Genomic DNA, 24,158 nt, shown 5'->3' with positions numbered 1-24,158 from the left:
ATCACACAAATTTTGATGGTTAGAGTTGTGATAAGTTTTTGTCTCACCTGCATAGCAGAGTGAGACTATAGGCGCCACTTTTCCGACGGCGGCGGCGGCGTCAACATCAAATCTTAACCTGAGGTTAAGTTTTTGAAATGACATCATAACTTAGAAAGTATATGGACCTAGTTCATGAAACTTGGCCATAAGGTTAATCAAGTATTACTGAACATCCTAAAAGAGTTTCATGTCACATGACCAAGGTCAAAGGTCATTTAGGGTCAATGAACTTAGACCATGTTGGAGGAATCAACATCGAAATCTTAACCTGAGGTTAAGTTTTTGAAACGTCATCATAACTTAGAAAATATATGGACCTAGTTCATGAAACTTGGACATAAGGTTAATCAAGTATCACTGAACATTTTGCATGAGTTTCACGTCACATGACCAAGGTCAAAGGTCATTTAGGGTCAATGAACTTTGGCCGAATTGGGGATATCTGTTGAATTCCCATCATAACTTTGAAAGTTTATGGATCTGATTCATGAAACTTGGACATAACAGTAACCAAGCATCACTGAACATGTTGTGCAAGTTTCAGGTCTCATGATTAAGGTCAAAGGTCATTTAGGGTCAATGAACTTTGGCCGAATCGGGGGTATCTGTTGAATTACCATCATAACTTTGAAAGTTTATTGGTCTAGTTCATTAAACTTGGACATTAGATTAATCAAGTATCACTGAACATCCTGTGCGCGTTTCAGGTCACATGACCAAGGTCAAAGGTCAATGAACTTTGGCCGAATTGGGTGTATCTGTTGAATTACCATCATAACTTTGAAAGTTTATGGATCTGATTCATGAAACTTGTGCATAAGAGTAATCAAGTATCACTGAACATCCTGTCCGAGTTTCAGGTCACATGATCAAGGTCAAAGGTCATGTAAGGTCAATGAACGTTGGCCATGTTGGGGTTTTTTGTTGAATAACCATCATATCTCTGTAAGTTTATTGGTCTAGTTCATAAAAAGTGGACATAAGAGTAACCATGTATCACTAAACATCTTGTGCGAGTTAGAGTAGTTTTCAAAGTCAGCACTGCTGCTATATTGAACTGCGTGATGCAGGTGAGACGGCCAGAGGCATTCCACTTGTTGTTATCAATACAATGTTTGGCTGAATATGCTTCCTTAGGAATGATTGTAGCATGATCTTATTGATATCACATAATCCCAGTATGGTGTATAAAGACCAAACAGGTTTCAGACAAAGTGGGATAAAAATACTAATGGTAATGCCGAATACAGAATAGCCTACAAGATAATTAACAAGTAATAAAATTATGATAATTATTATATTTTGTTTGCTTAGGAAGAGTATGTAGAACATGCATATGAATATTGTTGAAGTAAAAGTATAGAATTTTTAGTATGCACCCTTTGGAATGTTGATTATCTCATGTTCACTTCTTGAAATTTTAATTTGATTATATTATTTTTTTGCCAACCTAGGTCTATGGTCATCGTAATGTGGAAAATGAACCTGGATATTTCTGAGCCAAGATAGATGGTAAGGAAAGTTCAGCAATAGAAGCATTGATTATTTTGATAGGAAAATACACAGTCATTTTTAAAGTTTCCACATTGGAATGAAATTCAGATGTTGCTTTTGTTGTATGTGTAGTAGCCAAACAAAATCAAATGGAAAATGTATGGCATCTTAACAGTATCCAGAGCCAGGTCTTTCATGGAGGAAGCCTTCACCATTACATCATCATAGATAAAACAATAGGGCAATGGAGAATAGCTACTGTGAAAGAAGCAGAGTGCCTAGCACCATTCGTGCTTATAAAGATGCAGCAAAGACCTTGTTAACATGCTCTAGATTTGGCTATACATATCACTTCAGTTGATAAGTTCAGTACTGAATATTATTACCTACACAAGGCATTTTTTTAGCAGGTAAATAAACATTTGCCATTTTGCCCTCCCCAGGCTTTGCCCATAGGATTAGTGTACCAAACAGAAGGCAACATTGGCCATATCTCTGCTACTGTGCTTGCGCAGTAGGAGCCGATTTTTATCGCTAATTTCAGTATTTGTGAAATCAGGTTGGAACTGGTTTGTGAACCAAAGCATTGATAATGTGCGGCACGGCCAGTGCATACACATTCCCAGCTGATTTTTACGTGTTCAGTGTATGTGCGTGCCATGCATGATGGGCGACCGCGCGTTAACAGTTTTTGTCACAAATAACCTGACATCAGAAGTAGTGCCAAGCAAACAGGCATATAAATTGTTCCAGCTAACAGGCATATCAATTGTTCCAAATAATTGCTTGAATTGCACATTATGCAGCTGTAGGTAATATTGTCTTGCTCTTCTTTAAGGAAACATCAAATATATTGTCCTAATAAGAACGATTAAAGACTCAGGTCAATATGATTTTGTTTCGGGCAACATGTTTGATGTACCCCTCAAGGCCAGTCAATATATAAATATACTGTAAAATGCTAAATGTTCAATTAGGATGCTAACTGAATTATAAACAATGTGAGATCAATATGATTTTATTCAATCAGTCTCATCGTCGTCTACGTTTCTCAATAGGTCAGGGGAGATACCTTATTAATATACCTTGTCTGTTTTTCTCTTATATTATAGCATTTGTGTCATCTGAAAGGAATGTCGCATGAAGTAGATTTGATGTTGAGCAGCTGATGGACAGGGAAGCTCTCTTCTCTCTGGGTTGAAGAGCGACGGATCAAAGGTCCTCTACACAAATCAGGCTGAATTCGTATTAAGAACAAATTATATGGCTTTCTTAATTGACAGTACTAATATTTTTGCATTAAAAGTATTCATACATCTATCATGCTTATTTTTTATAAAGATATATTTTGTAATTGACATTAAGATATTCTTCAAACCAAAGTTTGATGCATTGTGCTTTTCTATGTACCAAAGAGCTGCCAAATTGTTGAATTTGAAGAAAACGATTTGGAAAAGTGTGAGAAAAAAGTGCTATTACTGATACATGTATAATTGACATGATTTTATTCAGGTTAGATTTTACGTTATTTATTTCTTAGTAAGATATTTAAATGGAGGTGCTTTTTTAAGAAAGGTACAGCTGAAAATCATTCACACAACAAACAACTCATGAGAATAAACAAGTCAACATTTTCACTCTTCCCTTTCTCTCTTGTGATTTATTTATGATAGTAGTATTTATTCAACATATATATGATGAGCTTATGAAAGAAAAGAGGCACATAACAAATTTGGATTACTATGATATATGTAAAATGATCACCTTTGAGAAAACCTGGAAACTCATCATACTCTCTTACATAACTGTTGAATAATAGATATCATCTGTCCTTATATATCTTCACTTGTAAAAGAGATATATTCCCCTGAAAATATATTATAGCTTAAAAAGTGAACTTTGGTTTAAGAAAAAAATGATTGTATTGCCTTTGTGTTAATTTTCATGTCTTTTCATGACTAATATGTGAAATGTTGAAGAATTAACTTGTGCAAATAATATTGTGGTTTGTGTCAAGGTAATTTACAAATGATAGTTTCAACTTTTTAATTCTAGATTTTTGAAATGTTAAAATGTAATTTGTCTTCATAGGAGACTTTTTTTTGCAATTTCAAGAATCCATGAATGCTTATGCAATATTTAGTATGCTGCTACTGGCGAACTTTTAAAACCTTTTCCCTTTTTAACATGTTTAAAATGATTTATTTTGCATGTACTTTAAATAAAAACTTCTTTTACCATGTGTTTGATATGTGACACAGGATCATTCATACCTCCTCAGCAAATGCACTCACATTTTTTTGATACAGAACTTTGTATATGATTTATATCTTGAGTCATACAAGTTTAAAGATATGTTTATGTTCCATCACTGTCTCGTTTTAAAGAAAAGCTTTATAAAACATGTTAATGTGTGCTGTCATGCCAATGCTGTTACTCTTTTGTAATTTGATTTTAATGTAGATCTTTTATAGCAAATCTTAATGTTTCTTTTTATGTATACTTCTACTCAGATAGATTAATTAGTTTTAGATTTTCCTTTGTATGTATGAAAAAAAATTAACCTATGAGGTACTTTATGGATATTACTCTTTTAAACTATGAATAATAAATATCTATATATATTGGTAACTTCACTCTACTCTTCTTCATTGTTCAGATGTATTCTATTTTTTATTCATGTTTATGTTTGCTCAGGGTAACTTTGGTATTCTGTTGGGTATTTCATCATTGTTTTCTGATTTTATAATTGATATTTATATACTTTGTGTTTCAGAAATCTGTGTCATGTGATATGTATTTTAAAGGTGTAATGTGATGAATAAATGAGATTATAAATGAAATCATACTGATCAGGGTAGTTTGTTTATTTCAACGATTGTTAGAAATTATCATCAAGACTTACAACTATCTTAAATTTTCTATAATTGTAACATCGATGAAAACATTGATAGCGATTAGTGGCTGAAACCCTTTTGCCACAATGGTAGTTGCCATGATGGCAAAGATGCAATAACTCTTCATGAATCAGACCCCTGGTCTGTGTCTTTGCTAGGTCAAGAAATCCAATCCATTGAGTAATTTGCTTCACAATTTGCCAAATTAGAAAAACAGTGTTCAGCTTACATTGGTACATTTTGTGAGACAAAATAATAATTAGATATGAAAGTGTCAAGGGAAGATAGATGACAGGAAAGAGAGGGGAGATAGAATCATGGGTCCAGGGGGAAGGGACAGAAGAGAGAAAGAGAAGGGAAATAGAGTCTTAAGTCCAGGGGGCAGAAGAGAGGGGAGATAGAATCAGGGGGAAGGGACAGAAGAGAGAAAGAGAAGGGAAATACAGTGCGTATAAAAAAAAACGGGACAGATTTGAAAAGTCTATAAAATTTTTGTTTCAAATTATGATCTCTTCATTTTGGTGTCAAAAGGTGCTCTGGGGTCTTATCCTTCAAATGTTATAAAAAAAATTAGTTTTGTTCATGCTTGAGCGAACACGGAATGTTTTTGTCTGGTGTTGAAAAGGAGGGTTGCGCCAAAATGGCATCAAATGATAAATATGATGGTCGGATTTCTTGCCAATCAGCAGACATTCTCTTAACCTTTTCATTATTTTTGCCATAATTTTCGAATTATACGGTCAAAATTCATTTCCAAATTTACTTATTTGCTTGAATATTTCTGTTGTTCTTTTTTAATATGTTCTCTTTTGGCTTTGAATATTCCTTCTTTAGGAACGAACAAATTTTTTTTTAACCGAAATATGGGAGAGCGTGTTTTTCATTTCACATCCTTTCATTGTGTGCTACAAAGGTTATGGTGCCTTTAAACAGAGGCATACTGATAGGTGGGGGCTCGGGGTGCCCCCCTCCCAATTAAAAAAAAATCATGACCGAGAAAAAAAAGTGGAAAGAAAAATAACACAAAACATAGAAAGTGAAATATGATATCATTTTCTGAATATTATGTCAAAATCACAAAATTTGATATTTTAGTGAAAAGTGGAAATTTTGCTTGCTCAGTTCACAACTTTTTAATACATTTTACCTTAGCTGCCAAATCTTGCTCCTAAAAATTGACTCACTACACCATTGCGATTGAAAGACATGAATCCTTTCCTGTTTGTCTTGTCAAGCACATACATGTAATCAAACTTGGTGAAGGATTCAATAACCCTTTGAAAATAGGATTCATGTCTTATAGGTACCGTAACATAATTTGTTTCACATAATAAAAGTATTTGAATAATTACAAATTCTCACATTTGATAATGCAAATCTTCCTACTTGGGTTGACAAAAAGTCTTATTTTCTTACTTATGAAGGAAAATTCCAAGGTAAAAGAAAGTTTAAATGAAAAAAAAAAATTATTCAGGTAAATTGATAAAATTCTAAATGAAATTTGACAGCATAATTCGAAAATTATGGCAAAGATAATGAAAAGATTAAGAGGAATTCTGCTGATTAGCCAAAAGTCTAATCGTCAAGTTTCACATTTCTGCCATTTTGGCGCAAGCCTGTTTTTGTACCCCCGACAAAAACGTTCCGTGTTTGCTCAAGCATGAACAAAATTTATTTTTTTTAAATGGCATTTCAAAGATAAGATCTCAGAGCATCTATTAACATCAAAATATGAATATAATATTTTGAAACAAATTTTTTATAGACTTTTCAAAACTGTCCCGTTTTTTTTTATACGCACTGTAGAGTCTTAAGTCCAGGGGGCAGAAGAGAGGGGAGATAGAATCAGGGGGAAGGGACAGAAGAGAGAAAGAGAAGGGAAATAGTCTTAAGTCCAGGGGGGGCAGAAGAGAGGGGAGATAGAATCATGGGTCCAGGGGGAAGGGACAGAAGAGAGAAAGAGAAGGGAAACGAGAGTCCAGGGAGGCAGAAGAGAGGGGAGATAGAGTCATGGGGGGGGCAGAAGAGAGGGGAGATAGAATCAGGGGGAAGGACAGAAGAGAGAAAGAGAAGGGAAACAGAGTCCAGGGAGGCAGAAGAGAGGGGAGATAGAGTCATGGGTGGCAGAAAAGAGGGGAGATAGAATCAGGGGGAAGGACAGGAGAGAGAAAGAGAAGGGAAATAGAGTCTTAAGTCCAGGGGGCAGAAGAGAGGGGAGATAGTAGGTCCAGGGGGAAGAAAAGAGAAAGAGAGGGGAGATAGAGTCATAGGTCCGGGGCCGGGGGGGGGGCAGAGAGAGGGGAAATAAAGTCATAGGGAGGGGGGAGACAGAAGAGAGCGCTCAAATTCTTGACTTTTTGGTTTTTGTGTGCGCCCTCTGTTGGTGGGAAGTAATATGGCAAGAAAATTTTTATTTTTCAATCTCTATTTTTAATTAAGAAAAAATAATTACATTTAAAGAAATCCCGGGGGCCACTTCCATTGACGAGTCCATACCATGCGCGACCATGGGATCTCGAAAAGCACCCTAAACAGGTAATTTCCATATTCTGAAAATGCACCCCTTAACAAGTATTGGCGTGTGAAACCCTAGCTACCCTTAACAAGAATTGGAAACGATACTCATGGCAAATATTCCCAGAAATGAACCCCTAAACAAGTACAGGAATATTTTATTGTTACGGGTCCTTCGGTCGTCGGCTTTACCTCATTTGGTTTAGTACAACCCCACCTTCTACACCTCGTCAGCTTGCCTGCTCCATGATAAATCGTTAACGACCGAGGAGCTTTTATTTGCCGTCACCCTCAGCTAAAGGGAAAGTGAAAGAGAGAGGGGGAGATAGAGAAAAAAATTGAAGGAGAAGTGAGAGAGGAAATGTAAAAGAGTATAAAGAAGACAAAATGGCCGCGTCGCAAAAAAAGACAACAACGGAAGGGATATCAATCGAGGCCGGAATAGGAAAATAATAATTAAAAAAAAATAAGAAATAAAAATAAAAGGAATTAGACAAGAAGAAAATGAGAGTTGGGGGACCGACAAATACCTAATAGGTATTCATGTCTTGTTAAGTCATTCTCGGTTTGCAAGTTAAAACATCATTACAAAAGTGCTTAAAATGTCTCTTTTTTTTCTCTGAATATAATACTTTCGTTGTGAATTTTGTTCATAAATTCATATGAAACTCGATCTCTTTTTTAAGACTTACTTTATTATTCATGTATTGCAGTTATATGTTCTGCCCTATAGCTATAGGCCTATACTGAATTATGACCTGAAATAAATTCAGACATTCCTACATGATTGTTTACACTTAATTTTCATCTCATATTGAATTAGGAGAGTAATCAGGTGTTACCATGGCAACATACCATTACCATGCATTCAAATAAACTTATCCATGCAGAACACTCTGTTGTGTTCGAAATGTAATTCAAATGAGTTGGTCGAATGTAGATTTTGTCATTTTCATTGTTATTTTCCACCATTCATCTTTCCCCACCATAATGTTGATTTATGATGACAATTCAATAAATGCCCCCAACGTAAATGGCCAGAGTTCATTGACCTTGAATTACCTTTGACCCGGCGGTGGCATGACCTGAAACTCACTTATTTCTAAGTTTCATGATAGCTATAGAAATATAGGCCTACCACAAACTAATGAATTTCAAAAACTTATCCTGTTTTAAGATTTCAATGTTGCCGCCCGCGCGGCGTCGTCGGAAAAAGCGGCGCCCTGTCTCTGTATTTTTCTGCGAGAAAGATAAGCCATTACCATGGTAATGGATCTTTTGCAAATACATTGATGACTTGATAGGCCTATATCTAGAAATTGATTTTGGAAGGCTTAAGAATGATAGATCAGTGGACCCTTTATTTGACAGGGGAGTATGCCATATAGGCTCATTATGTTATTTTGAAACATATTAATACGTTGCCATGGTAACGGCGGAAGGAGGCGTTTACAAAACTGGCAACAAGCGGATTCATGTTCAGCACCGTCAAAATAGAGGAAATGACACAAAAAAATCAGATTCTAAAGAAAAATCTACTTATGACAATTCCGTTAATCATAATGATTATCATATAGAGGTGAGCGGAGTTAGGGCAGGCTGCTATCTCAAGGTGAGGAGGGGGGAACGGTCCCCCCTAAATTTGTTGTTGATGACCTTTTTTTTTGCTTGTCAATTCATTTTCCTACGTCCCCCAAAAAATTTGTGGGTTAAGAACCTTTTTTTTTTTTTTGCAGTGTCAAAATTTTTTTTGGTTGTCCCCTCCTCCCGGCCCCTCCTAAAATTTTTGGCTTCCGCCGCCATTGTCATGACGACATATCAGGACCTCCCTCACCTGCGACTCACACATTTTCATTCATCATATAAAAATATAACAATTTTCACGTGTTTTTTTTTAGTTTTTATAGTGATTGAACTGAAAACCTTAATCTGGTGCAGTTGCGGTGCAATTGGCCGGAGTTCAAACAGTTATCGGGTTACTTTACACTTCACGACGCAGAGGGATTTCACGATGATTTATTAAGGGATTAATTTTATTTTTTCCTAACTTCGTTTTTTCATGTAATGGTCTCCTCTTGGGTGCTTAATTATGCAGTATAGACAAAACAAATCACTCGAAATAAGGGTCTGAATGTGCAGCCTACTCATGCCTTGTGTACTGAAGGCTCTCAAGTTTTGTATGTGCTAGTCTTTGCGTGGAGGCACCCCGGGGGGGGGGCCACTTACATTGACGAGTGGATACCATGCGCGACCAAAAAAACACGTAAAAAGGATGTCTTTTTCACGATAGGGCACGTTACGTACGTAACGTGATAAGGGTGTCAAAAACACAAAAATAAAGAAAAAAGGGTATCTATTTCGCTAGGAAAATTATGTGTTAAGGGTCGACTTTGCGGGGTTAATAAAACAAAATTAAATGTTTTAAAAAGGATGTCCTTTCTGCCCCAACACTACGTGTTTAGAGTCCGATTTGCGCGAGGTGTAGAAGGTGGGGTCGTACTAAACCAAATAAGGTAAAGCCGACGACCGAAGGACCCGTAACAATAAAACATTCCTGTACTTGTTTAGGGGTTCGTTTCAGGGAATATTTGCCAAGAGTATCGTTTTGTTTCCAAGACTTGTTAAGGGTAGGGTTTCACACGCCAATACTTGTTAAGGGGTGCATTTTCAGAATATGAAAATTACGTGTTTAGGGTGCTTTTCGAGACCCCATGGTCGCGCATGGTATCCACTCATGAATGGAAGTGGCCCCCCCGGGGGAGGCACACTTGTTAATCAAAGTTCCAATGAGGGGGTCTGTGCCTGCAGACTACACATCGCGCTTGTGAGGTCGAGGCCGAGGGTGAGCGAGAATTGGGCAGCGTCGCGTCTGGGCAGCGTGTGTGTGTATCGTATAGGCCCTATATATATCCAGCTGCATTTTTCAATTTAAGACTTGAGATTTCGTGCGAATGCAATGTCAGTAAGTTATGAGCATCTTTTAAATTTGGCATGCCTTAATTTTTATGAACCATGAAATCAACGAAAGTGACGGCATTATCGTGATATAGGTAACCACCGTTCACTTCATACAGCAGCGCTTTATTTAGACCAAAAGCTTCGGTCTCTGTTATGTTGGTTGTTCAGCTGAACTCCGTTGGCTTCACTCACCAAATACGGAGAAATAAAAAAAAAATGTTAAAAAACTCCTCGAAACAGACGGCTGCCAGCTGTCTACGCTTTATTCAGTCGCACGCACGGTTCCCTATTTCCACCTCCATTCACTTTGTACACAAATGCGCGTACACAAATCTACATGATCTATGAGTGGTTTCCTAAACCACGATTTGGCCAAAGACAAGTGACTAACTTCTTTTAGTCTGGACATTAACTTAAAGTCTATAACGGCAAAAAAAGCTCAAGTTTTGGAACCAAACCATGCCGAACTCAGTCGCGGGCCGGAGCTCCCTGGGTTATACCCAGGGAACTCCCGCGCGCTACGCGGGCCGGAGCCCGGGACCTTAGACTTAGTCCTTAAGTTATGTACGGTCCCCCTTATGTACGTGTAATTCCATACTCGCCTGACTAGCGTGAAGTTAGACCAAAAGCTTCGGTCTCTGTTTTGTTGGTTGTTCAGCTGAACTCCGTTGGCTTCACTCACCAAATAAAAAAAAATGTTAAAAAACTCCTTGAAACAGACGGCTGCCAGCTGTCACACGGAAAACAGAAACAGACAGCTGGTATATGGTCAAAATAATTCTCCGAATAATTAAAACAGAAATCAAGCACTTACCATGCTTACCACGATTATATGGATGAAGGTCTAACGAATCAGGGACAACTCGGACCACGGGACATCTCGGACTGCGGGCCGAGTTGTCCCACCCATAACGAGATTTTTTTCTCACAAATTTGCGTCTATTTTTCCGTAATTTCGAAATTTCTTGTAAAGATTTTCTAGAGATATGGTCTGATGGTAATGTTCTTCACTTTAATCCCACCCCGCCAGTTTAGGCGGCCGAGCTACGGAGAATTACGATGAAGAGCAGCGGACCGTTCATCGGTTGTTCGCTTCTTGCGACCAGAGAGAAAAAGGTGAAAAACTTGAACAAAATCGTGCAAATACACCAAATTTTATCCTTGTGATGAGAAAATGGAGGTAATGGAATACAACAAAGTCCATCTTCTGCGATAAAAGTGGTACTTTGAGGAGAAATGATCACAAAATCAAGTCAGTTATTGAGCGGGGCGAGCCGAGCACCGACACAGTTAATACACGCTCGCCTATGGGAATCGCAAGCTGTCGAAAAACGCCTAAAATTACACTTTTTTTTATTTCAGCGAAAAAAAAGTAATAAAATGTGAAGAACATTACCATCAGACCATATCTCTAAAAAATCTTTACAAGAAATTTCGAAATGACGGAAAAATAGACGCAAACTTGTGGAAAAAAATCTCGTTCTGGGTGGGACAACTCGGCCCGCGGTCCGAGATGTCCCGTGGTCCGAGTTGTCCCGTCCCCGGTCTAACGAGTGGCAGTTTCCTGACATCTGGGCAGAAACTGGAACCTCAATAAAATGAAAAGTTCTCTCCTACCCCAGTCTAGATCGGCCATTTTATTATGATTCATAACAAAAATGGCTGATCGAGACGGGGTAGAAGGAGAGAACTTCAATTAAAAAATTTTAAAATGTGGCCAAATCGTGGTTTTGGGAACCACTCGTAAATTTATGTACGCTCACTTGTGTGCAAAGTGAACATGGTGAATGCCGGGGTGAATGGAGGTGGAAATGGGGAACCATGCGTGTGAATGAATAAAGCGCTGCTGTATGAAGTGAACGGTGGTTCCCAAATATCACGATAATGCCAAAAATGTTTGATAACTCCTTGAAACAAACGGCTGCCAGTGCCAGCTGTCTATTTGAAGTTACGCCTTTTTTCATAAAACTGATAAATAATGATATGCACAACTCAGTGACATGCAAATGGGTCTGTCGATGATGTCCATCACTCACTATTTTGTTTTTTATTGTTTAAATTATACAATATTTCATTTTTTTTTACAGATTCGACAATAAGGACCAACTTTACTGAACCATATAGTATTATTAAAGTTTTAAACAATGCTATTTCCACATGTTCAGAGAGATACTGATCGTCGTTTCTCTTGACAGAGAGGAGAAAATTAGGTCTATTTCATATGATAGAATACAAAAGAAACTAGAATTTTAATTCGTCATGAGGACGAATTAGGTGATCTGTCTCTGATTTTCATGATCATGAATACAATCACCATGTTAATTGAGATCAATACGATGCTCATACTGAAAACTAAACTTTTATTACGGAAAGAACATGTTGAATACTCTTGAAAAGAGGGAAATGAGAATATGTGAAATACATGTAGGTGTAGGCGATACACGTTGTACATGTTATAGGCCTATTAAAAACGATTTTAACCTTCTTTATTGTGCGATATTTGAACTAATATACCTTGTAATGGTGATTAAGGAACATTTGCGAAAAGTTGAAAAGAAAAAAAAAAGAAAAAAAATTTATGTCCACTTTTGGGTTCGAACCCTCGACCTTAAGGATGCAAGTCTGGTGCCTTACCAATTGAGCTGCACTGTATCCCATAGACTTTCTACACAAGCAAATTAAGAGGATCTCAAATCCAATTTTGCAAGTGAAATACGGGCATGATCCCGGCATCTGATCGGAAAACGAAGACAACACTTCCGATAGCTTACAATCTCAGCTACAACATACTTCAAGCTCAGAGAAAACCAACAAATAGAAATGGAGATATGGCTCGCGAAATAGAGGAATGTAAAATCCAGTTTTGAGAAAAAGTCATTTCCCATAGAGATTGCACACAAAATGAGCGAAAATGACATGCCTCTATAACTTGCAGTTTTTCAGGATGATCAGTTCCTTTAAAAGTGAAAAAAGGCATCAAATTAGAAAGAGTATGTCCTCAGCTACAACATATTGAAAACTGAGCGAAAATTGACCAATATTTACAGAGTTAAAGTCAAATTTGCATAATTATAATGACGTCATAAGTAGCAAAATGGGAATTTTGAGTTCCGACGCCATTTTGATGACGTCATGATATAATTTCGGGTCAAATGCGACATGAAATCACATCTCCCATCCATACTCTATTCGAATATGAAAAAAAAATGGGGGTCACCGTACTACTTTAAAAGCTATAATGAATTTTGTATAGGCATGTTTTTGCACATATATTGTCTATGTTTAGTGCGCGCATGCGCGCGTGCTGTAAACTTTGATGGAGGCTAATTCCTTTATTACTTGTCGTAGAAGGTTGATCAAGGTATCAAATTGTTCAGAATTATATTATCGGTGCATTGATATAAAAAAAATGGCGATCCTATGTTTTATAGTGCCGTTACGCGCGAGAATGCGCGCGTAACCGTGCGCGCGCGCAAATTTTTGAAATGCTTAAAATCACCTGAAACATACTCTGCTTTGGTCAAAAAGCGATTTTGAGCATTTTAAAATTTTGACGCGCGCGTACGCGCACGTCGTGACCTTTACATGACCTTTGATGACATGGACAGTTGACCCTTGACCTGAAGTTAATGTGATGTAAATATGGTTAATTTTCGATAATTGATAATGAAGATATGATTGATAATGTGATTTTACAAAATGGCGTCTAGATGACGTCATGATGACCTTTTGACCTTGAACTTGTTTCGTTCACATGACATGATAAGTCCCCATATCTGATGATATTTTGAAGATAATTGATGGTGTAGATTTGGAGATTTTATGGTAACAAGAAAAGGGTGGAAAAATAAAAATTAAGAAATAAATAAATAAATAAATAATAAATAAAAAAGAAAATTCTTACGAAATTAATAGTTGATCTGTCGATTGACAGATCACCTAATAAAGTCAAAGTTCAAAGTCAAAGTTTACTACTATTTCCACACTTTTTTTCCCGTAGCCTTGCAACACGTTCATTGCCAGAAAAACATGGTTGGAAAGATCAAGACAATGGTTTGACGTTGGTATCTTTATTGTTACACAAACCCAAAAATCAGAGAAAATATGGCAAAGAGCTACATGCTTGTAATTTCTGTTTGAGCCCTTTAGATTTTCCCTGTACAAAAACACCATAGGGGATACCACCCTGACCACAAGTTTAATGCACAAGATTTAGCAAAACGTATCGCTCTTTCACATCCAAAGTCAATGCAGTGCAGACACAACGGTCTGACCATGCATGTTTCCAATGGGATTTGCACATTTTATCAGAAATTTTTACAGCATCGCTGTGAAAATCCCCACATATCTCAGAAACTAAAATAAATTGCTTCCAAGAAATTTGATTTGGCCATTATCTGCAAAAATTAAAAAATTGATACTTTGAAAAAAATAACCAAAATTGACTGATACAACGGTTCGGATGAACTCTGATGATTAGCAAAGTTTGTATACCTTTTTTGTGAGTAACATCAAAGTAGGCTTCCATGTTTAAAATAGGCTAGACAATGCATAACTGTGAGGCCAGGCTTTAAATGCATTTGCTTCTTGTTTTGTTATAGGTAATCTGATCTTGACCTACATTCTATGATCATTGTTTAAAATGACCGATGGAAAGAATGACCTTCGTTCATCAAGTAGAAAATCTTCCAGACTCGCCTCCAAACAGGCCTTTGAAATGCCAACCCGAGAAGTGGTTCTTGGAAAGATTGAAGTAAACAAGACACCCCATAAGAGCTTCCAGCATCTCAGACATCGAAAATTGGTTTTTAATTTGGTGAAGGGGTAAGTTTCTGTTTCATTTTGCAAGAATTAACCTAGGTGGAAAAGAAAACATAACATTTAATCCAATCAGACTAAATGAGATGCAATCCTTTCATAGGAATTCAAGTTTGGATTTGCTTTGAATAATAGCATACATCATCTACTCATAACCATTACATCACTGTAATAGCTAGTACATTGTTTGAGTAAACCCCAGGTAGTGTTTTTGTAGTCCTTATTTGGATCGATGGAAGATGTAGTATTTATCTCATTGTATTGATTTGCTCATATGCTCACAATTATCATTTAGTGCTTTCCTTCTGACTTTTTTCTCTTTTTAGACACAATAGATACAACAACACTGATCCCATATCTCTCTGGGAAGACGATGCTTTATCAGATTTTATTGTGGACGAAAATGAAGAAGATAGCGAGGAACATAGTTCCAGCAGAGATGGAAGCAGTAGGAAAGACAGCAGTGATGATGACAACAAGGACTTCAAATCTTCGAAATCTAAAAGAACAAGTAGACAGAAAACAAGACAGAGTGGAAAAATTAAATCGAATGGAACAAGAAATGATTCTACAGGTTCAAAGATGACCAAATTACAACGTCAAATGGATGGGAGTAGACACCATAAGAACCAAAGGAAAGACGATCGAAATCATCATAGGCAAGAGAGTGATGATGAAGAAACATCAATTCAGAGGAGCCAATTAAAGAGAAGACGGAGAGTAACTATCAGTAGTGATGATGATGATGATGATGACCATGATGGTCATGGTGGAAGTACTGATGATGATGATGATGATGATGATGACAATGATGGTCATGGTGGAAGTACTGATGATGATGATGATGATGAAGACAATGATGGTCATGGTGGAAGTACTGATGATGATGATGATGATGACAATGATGGTCATGGTGGAAGTACTGATGATGATGATGGTGACGATGTTGATGATGGTGATGGTGGTGATGATGGTGATGATGATGATGATGATGGTGATGATGATGATGATGATGATGATGAAGATATTGGCCAAAACTCAAGTAGCACATGTACACAGAGAAAAAAAATAAGGGAAAAGGAAAGAAGTGATGATGCTGTTGCTTATGGAGTGGTCCATAAATCAAAACGCAAACATGTTCTTAAGAAGAAAGTGAGGTCACAGATTGAAAGCAGTAGTGAAGAAAGCAGTGATGATAAAGATGAAAATGATAGTGCTGTTGATGATGAGGATGGAGAGGACAATGAAATTATCAAGAAATCAAGAAACACACTTGAGAAGAGAATGTCAAAGATAACAAGTAGGAAACATGAATACAGTGATAGTGATGATAGTGATTTCAACAACATAATCCAGAAAGCTAGGAACACACCTGGAAAGAGAAGAGTGATAAAGATTGAAAGTAGTAGTGAAAATGATGAAAGTGATAACCAAATTACCAAGAAATCAAAGGGTAAACCCCAAAAGAGAAGTACAAGAACTAATTCTAAAAGTGACGTTAAAAAGGACAAAAATGCTAATGCAGAGGAGGAGGATGCTGATGAAATCTGTAAATCTAGAACCACTCCTAGGAAGAGAAGAGTGATAAAGAGTGAAAGTAGTAGTGAAGATGACAGTAGTGATAACATTACCAAGAAAGTGAAAAACACCCCCAAAAAGAAATTGAGAACAAAGGGCCAGAGAACCAATGAAAATAAAGAACTTGTTCACAAATCGGAATGTACCATTATGAAGAGAAGCTTGAGATCACCCCGCAGAATTAAGTGTAGTGACAATGAAAGTGGCAATGGCATTATCCAAAGGGCCCGATGTACCCCTGAAAATGAAAACAGAAACAGATCAAAGATTGAAAGCAGTAGTGACGATGAGATTAATAAGAAACCCATTAAGAGAACAAGATCCCAGATCAGAAGTGCTGAAGTAGAAAAAGCTGAAGATGACGATGATGATGGTGATGAAATTATTAAATCAAGAACCACACCTAGGAAGAAAGGAACAAAAATTGAAAGCAGCAGTGATGAACTTACCAAAGAACCGATAAATACCCCTCACAAAAGGACAAGATCACAAATCAGAAGCATTGGAAAAGTGGAAAAAGATCATGATAACAAAGATGTTGATTGTTGTGCTAATGACGTAATTATCTCTAACTCCATAACCACACAAAGGAAAAGAAGAGTAATTAAAATTGAAAGTAGTAGCGAAGATGACGAAAAAGTCAGAAGTACCCCTAAGAAGAGAATGAGGACAAAGCCCAAGAGTGAAGATAAAAATAGCAAAGTTGATGAACTTAAACAGAGATCCAAAAATACTGTATTAAAGAGAAGCTCTGGATCACCATGCAGAATTAATGAAGATGAAGGTGATGAAGCAATTATCCAAAGAGCTCCCGAAAAAAGAAATGGACCATTGATCGATATCAGTAATGACAATGAAATTATCAACAAATCCATAGATATTTCTAAGAGAACAAGATCACAGAACAGAAGTGCGAAAGAAGAAAAAGCGCATATTGACAGAGATGATGATGATGATGACGAAGACGGCGATGAAATTATCCATAAGTCCAGAACCACCCCTTGTAGGAAAGGAACAAAGATTGAAAGCAGTAGTGAAGGCAGCAGTGAAGATGAACTTGCCATAAATAAGCCTCAGAAAAGGACAAGATCACTAGGCAGAAGCTATGCAAACAATGACAAAGATCAAGATGACAAAGATGTTGATGATGATGATGTTGAAGGAGTAGATGAAAAGTCCAAAAGTAACTTAAGAACTAGACAGGTGAGAGTAAAGCTCATGAATATTTTTAAAGAAAGAAAAGGGGATGATGCTAAAGATGATGGCAGTGGTGGTGGTGGTGGTGAGGATGATGATGATGACGACGACTATGAAATTATCCGTAAGTCCAGAACTACTCCTAGTAGGAGAGGAACAAAGATTGAAAGCAGTAGTGAAGGCAGCAGTGAAGATGAACTTGCCATAAATAAGCCTCAGAAAAGGACAAGATCACTAGGCAGAAGCTATGCAAACAATAACAAAGATCAAGATGACAAAGATGATGATGATGATGTTGAAGGAGTAGATGAAAAGTCCAAAAGTAACTTAAGAACTAGACAGGTGAGAGTAAAGCTCATGAATATTTATAAAGAAAGAAAAGGGGATGATGCTAAAGATGATGGCAGTGGTGGTGATGATGATGATGATGATGGTGACGACTATGAAATTATCCGTAAGTCCAGAACTACTAGTAGGAGAGGAACAAAGATTGAAAGCAGTAGTGAAGGCAGCAGTGAAGATGAACTTGCCATAAATACGCCTCAGAAAAGGACAAGATCAACAGTCAGAAGCTATGCAAACGAGGACAATGATCAAGATGACAAGGATGTTGATGATGATGTTGATGGAATAGATGAGAAGTCCAAAAGTAACAGAAGAACTAGACAGGTGAGAGTGAAGCTCATGATGAATATGTGTAAAGAAAGAAAAGGGGATGATGCTAAAGATGATGGCAGTGGTGGTGATAGAAACATGAAGCAATCCAAAGGCATCCCTGGTCAGCAGAGAATGAGATCACAGCTTAAAACAAATGCTGTTGATGAAACAGAGTTTGTTGTTGATGATGATGATGATGATGACTATGAAATTATCCGTAAGTCCAGAACTACTAGTAGGAGAGGAACAAAGATTGAAAGCAGTAGTGAAGGCAGCAGTGAAGATGAACTTGCCATAAATACGCCTCAGAAAAGGACAAGATCAATAGTCAGAAGCTATGCAAACGAGGACAATGATCAAGATGACAAAGATGTTGATGATGATGTTGATGGAATAGATGAGAAGTCCAAAAGTAACAGAAGAACTAGACAGGTGAGAGTGAAGCTCATGAATATGTGTAAAGAAAGAAAAGGGGATGATGCTAAAGATGATGGCAGTGGTGGTGATAGAAACATGAAGCAATCCAAAGGCATCCCTGGTCAGCAGAGAATGAGATCACAGCTTAAAACAAATGCTGTTGATGAAACAGAGTTTGTTGATGATGATGATGATGATGACTATGAAATTATCCGTAAGTCCAGAACTACTAGTAGGAGAGGAACAAAGATTGAAAGCAGTGGTGAAGGCAGCAGTGAAGATGAACTTGCCATAAATACGCCTCAGAAAAGGACAAGATCAACAGTCAGAAGCTATGCAAACGAGGACAATGATCAAAATGACAAAGATGTTGATGATGATGTTGATGGAATAGATGAGAAGTCCAAAAGTAACAGAAGAACTAGACAGGTGAGAGTAAAGCTCATGAATATTGGTAAAGAAAGAAAATGCGATGATGCTAAAGATGATGTCAGTGGTGGTGATAGAAACATAAAGCAATCCAAAGGAATCCCTGGTCAGCAGAGAATGAGATCACAGCTTAAAACAAATGCTGTCGATGAAACAAAGTATGTTGATGATGATGGTGATGATGATGATGATAGTGACAATGATATTATCCAGAAAAAGAGAAACAGTCTTAGAAAAAGGACACTGAAGATTGAAAGTAGTAGTGAAGACAATGACGGTTATACACTAAACTCCCCTGGTAAAAGGTTGCAATTAATGCTCAAAAGGAATGCTAAAGAAGACAAGAGTATCGGTAGAAGGGGGAAAGGTGGTAGTCAAGTAATCCAGAAACCTATAGGTACTCCAGAAAAGAGAAGAACCCGATCACAGGTAGAAACAGGCTAGCTGTTGTTTCAAAGACATTCCATACATGATCTGGAATATAAAGCATTTTTAAATATTTCTAGATGAAGAGAGTGTGAACAAGAATAATATTTTTTTTGTAAAGTAAGTTGACAGATCACTTGCCAGCTGCTTAAAAAGTATTTTTTGTTTTCTTGATTTCTTTTTTTTTATATTAATTTGTTTCTTTCTCTCCACTTTCCATTTTTGCCCTCTGTTCATATTCCCAAGTATCGCTTTGCTCCATGAAGAATATACCATCTTAGAAGCTATTCATTTTCAGCTTGCAGCAATTTGAATATATTTTTTTCATACTTATACCAATTCAGTTTAGATGAATGTAATATTTGTAATAATCAATATCTTACTACACATTGTCTTCTTATTAGGGAAACAAGACAAATTATAATGAATGTATATTAAGACTGTTGTGCATATGGTATCACTGTATATAATATACTAATATGCTTAATTTTGTCATATTTCAAAATTCATGTAATAGCCTAGTCTGTGGTGCAAACCTTTCAATCAAGTTAAGGGTCTAATTGTGAAGCCTACTCATGCCTTGTGTACTGAAGGCCCTCTGAAACAGCAAGTTTTGAATGTGCTAGTATTTGCAAGGATACACTTGTTGATCAGTTTCAATCAGGGTCTGTGCCTGCATAATAACCCTGAGCTGAATGTGTTTGGGTGCAGGCTTTCAGTGTACAATTTGCACTTGGAGGGGGCTTGGGGGGGCATAAATAGTTAAAGGACAAGTCCACCCCAACAAAAAGTTTATTTGAATAAAAAGATAAAAATCCAACAAGCATAACACTTTAAAATTCATCAAAATCGGATGTAAAATAAGAAAGTTAGGACATTTTCAAGTTTTGCTTAATTTCACAATAAAGCTACATGTATATGCACATCCTGGTCGATTTTGATGAAATTTTCAATGTTTATGCTAGTTTAATTTTTCTTCATTCAAATCAACATTTTTCTGGGGTGGACTTGACCTTTAATGAGGGTATGTTCTTATGGTCTTCTGGTTTCATTTATTCATGCAAAGTATATGAAACATACTGTACAGTCTTTGGTTTTGTTAAATTATGATTTGAGAGCAATTTGATTAACCTGTAGCAGTTTTGTATGTTATAATGAAATACACAATTGGTGTTAATTCCTATTTGGCATATCAGTTTGTAGGTCTATTGAAGATGACCTAATTTTTTATTTGATGATAGGAATGAAGAGAAATATCTATTTCAAGAATTATTGATGTGTTTCAAATGAGTTTTTATTTATTATGCAATATGAGGGACATGTAGTGAAAAGTTTCCTTATCAACTGCTGGATCAATTATCAGTTAATCATTCAGACAATAATATGAAGATGAATCAATTGTTTAACACTAAATCAATTAATTGTGTGATTACTGATTAGCTGATTATTTGGTTAAGACTTGAGTGAATAAGTTTTTACTGAGCCATTTTCTGAGTGGTTGATTGAACATACACCCAAGTACTAAGATTTTCTAATCGATGAAGTTGACCACCAGTTCAATACAATAATAATAATAATATGTTGATATGTCAGACATTGTGTGAAAATATTTCATTTTGAGGATATGCCAAGATAGGGAAGCAATTAACATGTTTTCATAAAGTACCTCATGATCACCTTTAGATAAAAAGTGATGCCTGGGAATATCTGACATAGCAACGTTATTGTTGATGTGGTAATAAACAGGTAGCCAACTCTGGTAATTTCAGAGTTACAATGAACCGATAAACTAGCAATAAAATCTGTGTATAATATGATCAGAAGCTAAAGCAAGTTTGAAACAAAATGATATGTCAACAGACTTATTTTGATATGGAATACAGCGACCCTTTTCTTTTTACTTGGATGGATAATTGGTTTTGATTCATCTGAACATTGCTGGGCTTCCCTTTTAAGCTTTCTTTCTTTTATGCATGTACATATCTTGTTTGCTGTATGTAAATAACATTATTTGGCTATAAATAATGCATAGATGTATGAATCAAAGTACATTTAAAACAGATACAAAGCTGACTGGATTCATCTGCTGTCCATGTGTAGATAAGGTCGGATGTTACGGTATTAAACTGTAAACCGTTTGGTTTGGACATTGAAGTATGTTGGTCAACATCCATATGCACTGGTGATTATAGGATTGATTCTGTTGTGTGTGTGATTGTTTAGACTTGTGTGTCATTCGATGAAAGGTATGAATAAACGATTTATTATTCAAGTGTTGCAAAGAGGAAAATCCTAACATAATCCAACTGCGTAAAATGTATTCACCAAAGACTGAGAATGGATGAATTGACAGAGGAAAGAAAGAGAAAAAGAATGAGATAGGGGGGGGGGGGTGATCAGTCACAGATTTGAAAGTGTGTGGTGACTATTTCTCTTTTCATTTTACGGTTCTCTGAATATATACAGTTTGAAGTGATAACATCTGCATTGTGGTTATATGTGTCTGCTTCTCTGAAAATTATGATTATTTGAGGAACTTCAATCAGTGACCAACTATACTTCGCCGTATAAAGAAAATTAGCTGAACATTCGGATATTTCTGTCTCCTACATTTTGTGGAGAACCTGTTCGCCCCTATTTTAGATTTAAAGGGGAATATCACCCTGACAAAAATATATTGTAAAAATAGCATAAAATATAGCAAAGAAATATTAGCGAAGGTTTGAGGAAAACCAATCAAAGATAAACAGTTGTTAGAATTTTGATGTTTTTATCTATGACAGCATAAGCGAACAGCTTGCCTTCGTGTGGAAAAAAAATAAATCGAATGTCATTTCAGTATATCAACAGACAAATTATATCACTCCCGCTCCTGAAATATTTTTTGTGTCACCCTTAACCATTATAACTAAGATTGAAATCCATGCTTGTTATATTACAAAACATGGGCAGCTGCTCGGAAATGACGTCACAAAACAAAATCTTAAATAATCTAATAACTTCCTTAATCTTTGTTTTTCCTCAGACCTTCACCAATATTTTAAATTACTTTTCCTTGTGTTTTCACAAGAAAATTTTTGAAAAAGAAAGGCAATATATTATATATTTTTTTAAGTAGAAAAGGAAAATAAGAAGGAGCAGGGGAAGAAACCAAGATGAGTGTATTGATTACAATAACTGACTATACGAGAAGAAAAAAAATGAAGAACTGCTTAGAATGAAAAGGGTCAACCATTACACTCGGGACAAACTACATGAAATGAAAAAAAAAATTAGCTCGCGCTCGCATTATTTAGATGTCTATCTTCTTTTAAAGGTAAGAAGTGACTATCATATATATATATATATATATATATATATACATGTGTACATGTATATAAATGTACATATATATATATCTTCTCCCCACTTCATTTTGAACATTGTTTACTAATTATTTCATAATTTGTAATAATGCTTGTGATCATGAGCGTCATCGCAGATGATTATCCTTTATTCATTGGGGGACCTCTATTCATTTCGAAATATCGAGGCGTAAGGGAGTACCGACAGAAATCCGACAGGGGGAGCATAATGGCCCCGTATTAAGGTTAGATGACCACTTACAAATGAAATAGGTGTGGATTGATTTGAAATTGAACTTTCAAAGTTAATGTTAGAAAATGGTCAATATGTGTTTTTACATGTTTAATGTGATCCAAGGAAACACCCCACCCCCAAATTAATAATTTTAATAATGATAATAGTTAACATAATAATATAGATTAATGAAATAAATAAACAATTTAAAATAACAATGTTAGTATGTATAATTTTTTATTGGTATTTCTACAATTTCATGAAACGAATGCAAATTTCAATAATTGTCGTAGCAGCCGCTTAGTACACAAAAGACATTATACATGGTTGATCGTTAACAAAACTGAGTGATAATTCCGAAAGCCAGCCTGTGAGAACAGGGGCGGTGAAACCGGGGGCACTTGCCCCACCCCACCCCCCCCCCAAAAAAAAAATACAAAGAAATAGCCTTCTTTCAAAATTGAAAGTGCCTTTTTTCAAAATGAAATGTGCCCTTTTCAAAATGCATTGAAATACCATTTTTTAAGTAAACACATTTTAGGTTACACAATCACAAATATTTTCGCTCGCGCATCGCGCTCGCATCATTATTGATTAGTAAGGTACTCATCGAGTGCAATGTTACAAAAATGCTTACAATGTCAAATTTTCAGGTTGGAATATCACAAATTTGGGGCTCGCGATATTCAATTGGTGAGGTATATATCATATTCATGGGTCATTAAATGCAGTCCTTAACGGGTTCCTTTTCTGGTCAGTGTATGTAATGGATTTGCCTATGTTAGAATGTGTATTGGACATTGAACTTTCACTTTAACCTGTAGTTGCTATTTCTTAGTATCTCTCCTCTCTCTCTCTCTCTCCTCCCAAAGTCCAAATGATTATTACTATTCATTCTTCTGAAATTCTGCTCTCTCCTCTCTGACTCATCATCATTATTGTACATGTATAGTAAATTGTAATTGAGAAAGTACTCTGTTTGATTTAACACTTGTAGATTAGCCCTCAGCTATATAGACAAGTCGGCCTACTCCTCTGTGCTCGTCTTTGCGTTGTATTCCTAAGAGAAATAATAAAAATTTCAGTTCGCGCTTGCGTTAATTCTATAGTTAGACCAAGGAGATATCAGAGGTGATATCTCCTTGGTTAGAC

General features: G+C 36.4%; 2 protein-coding genes across 2 annotated transcripts in view; both read left to right on the top strand.

Moving 5' to 3' along the window:
- Nucleotides 1-4,378, top strand: part of LOC121432224 — a 111,181-nt gene extending 106,803 nt beyond the window's left edge. The window contains exons 108-109 of the mRNA XM_041630080.1: nt 1,497-1,554; nt 2,649-4,378. Of these exons, the coding sequence (XP_041486014.1) occupies nt 1,497-1,541 (45 nt within the window). The 3' untranslated portion in view covers nt 1,542-1,554; nt 2,649-4,378. The remainder of the gene's footprint in view (nt 1-1,496; nt 1,555-2,648) is intronic.
- A 5,498-nt stretch (nt 4,379-9,876) lies between these two features.
- Nucleotides 9,877-20,246, top strand: LOC121432212 (transcriptional regulator ATRX-like). Its single transcript, XM_041630069.1, has 5 exons — nt 9,877-9,909; nt 14,507-14,729; nt 15,050-15,644; nt 15,675-17,456; nt 17,589-20,246. Exons 2-5 carry the CDS (start codon nt 14,548-14,550, stop codon nt 19,443-19,445), a joined length of 4,416 nt encoding a protein of 1,471 aa, XP_041486003.1. The 5' UTR covers nt 9,877-9,909; nt 14,507-14,547; the 3' UTR covers nt 19,446-20,246.
- Nucleotides 20,247-24,158: the final 3,912 nt, after the last annotated feature.

This window comes from Lytechinus variegatus, chromosome 1 (genome assembly GCF_018143015.1).
Source record: "Lytechinus variegatus isolate NC3 chromosome 1, Lvar_3.0, whole genome shotgun sequence".
NCBI lineage: Eukaryota > Metazoa > Echinodermata > Echinoidea > Temnopleuroida > Toxopneustidae > Lytechinus > Lytechinus variegatus.
The sequence above is the reverse complement of the archived record's forward strand: the minus strand, read 5'-3'. Positions and strand labels throughout refer to the sequence as shown.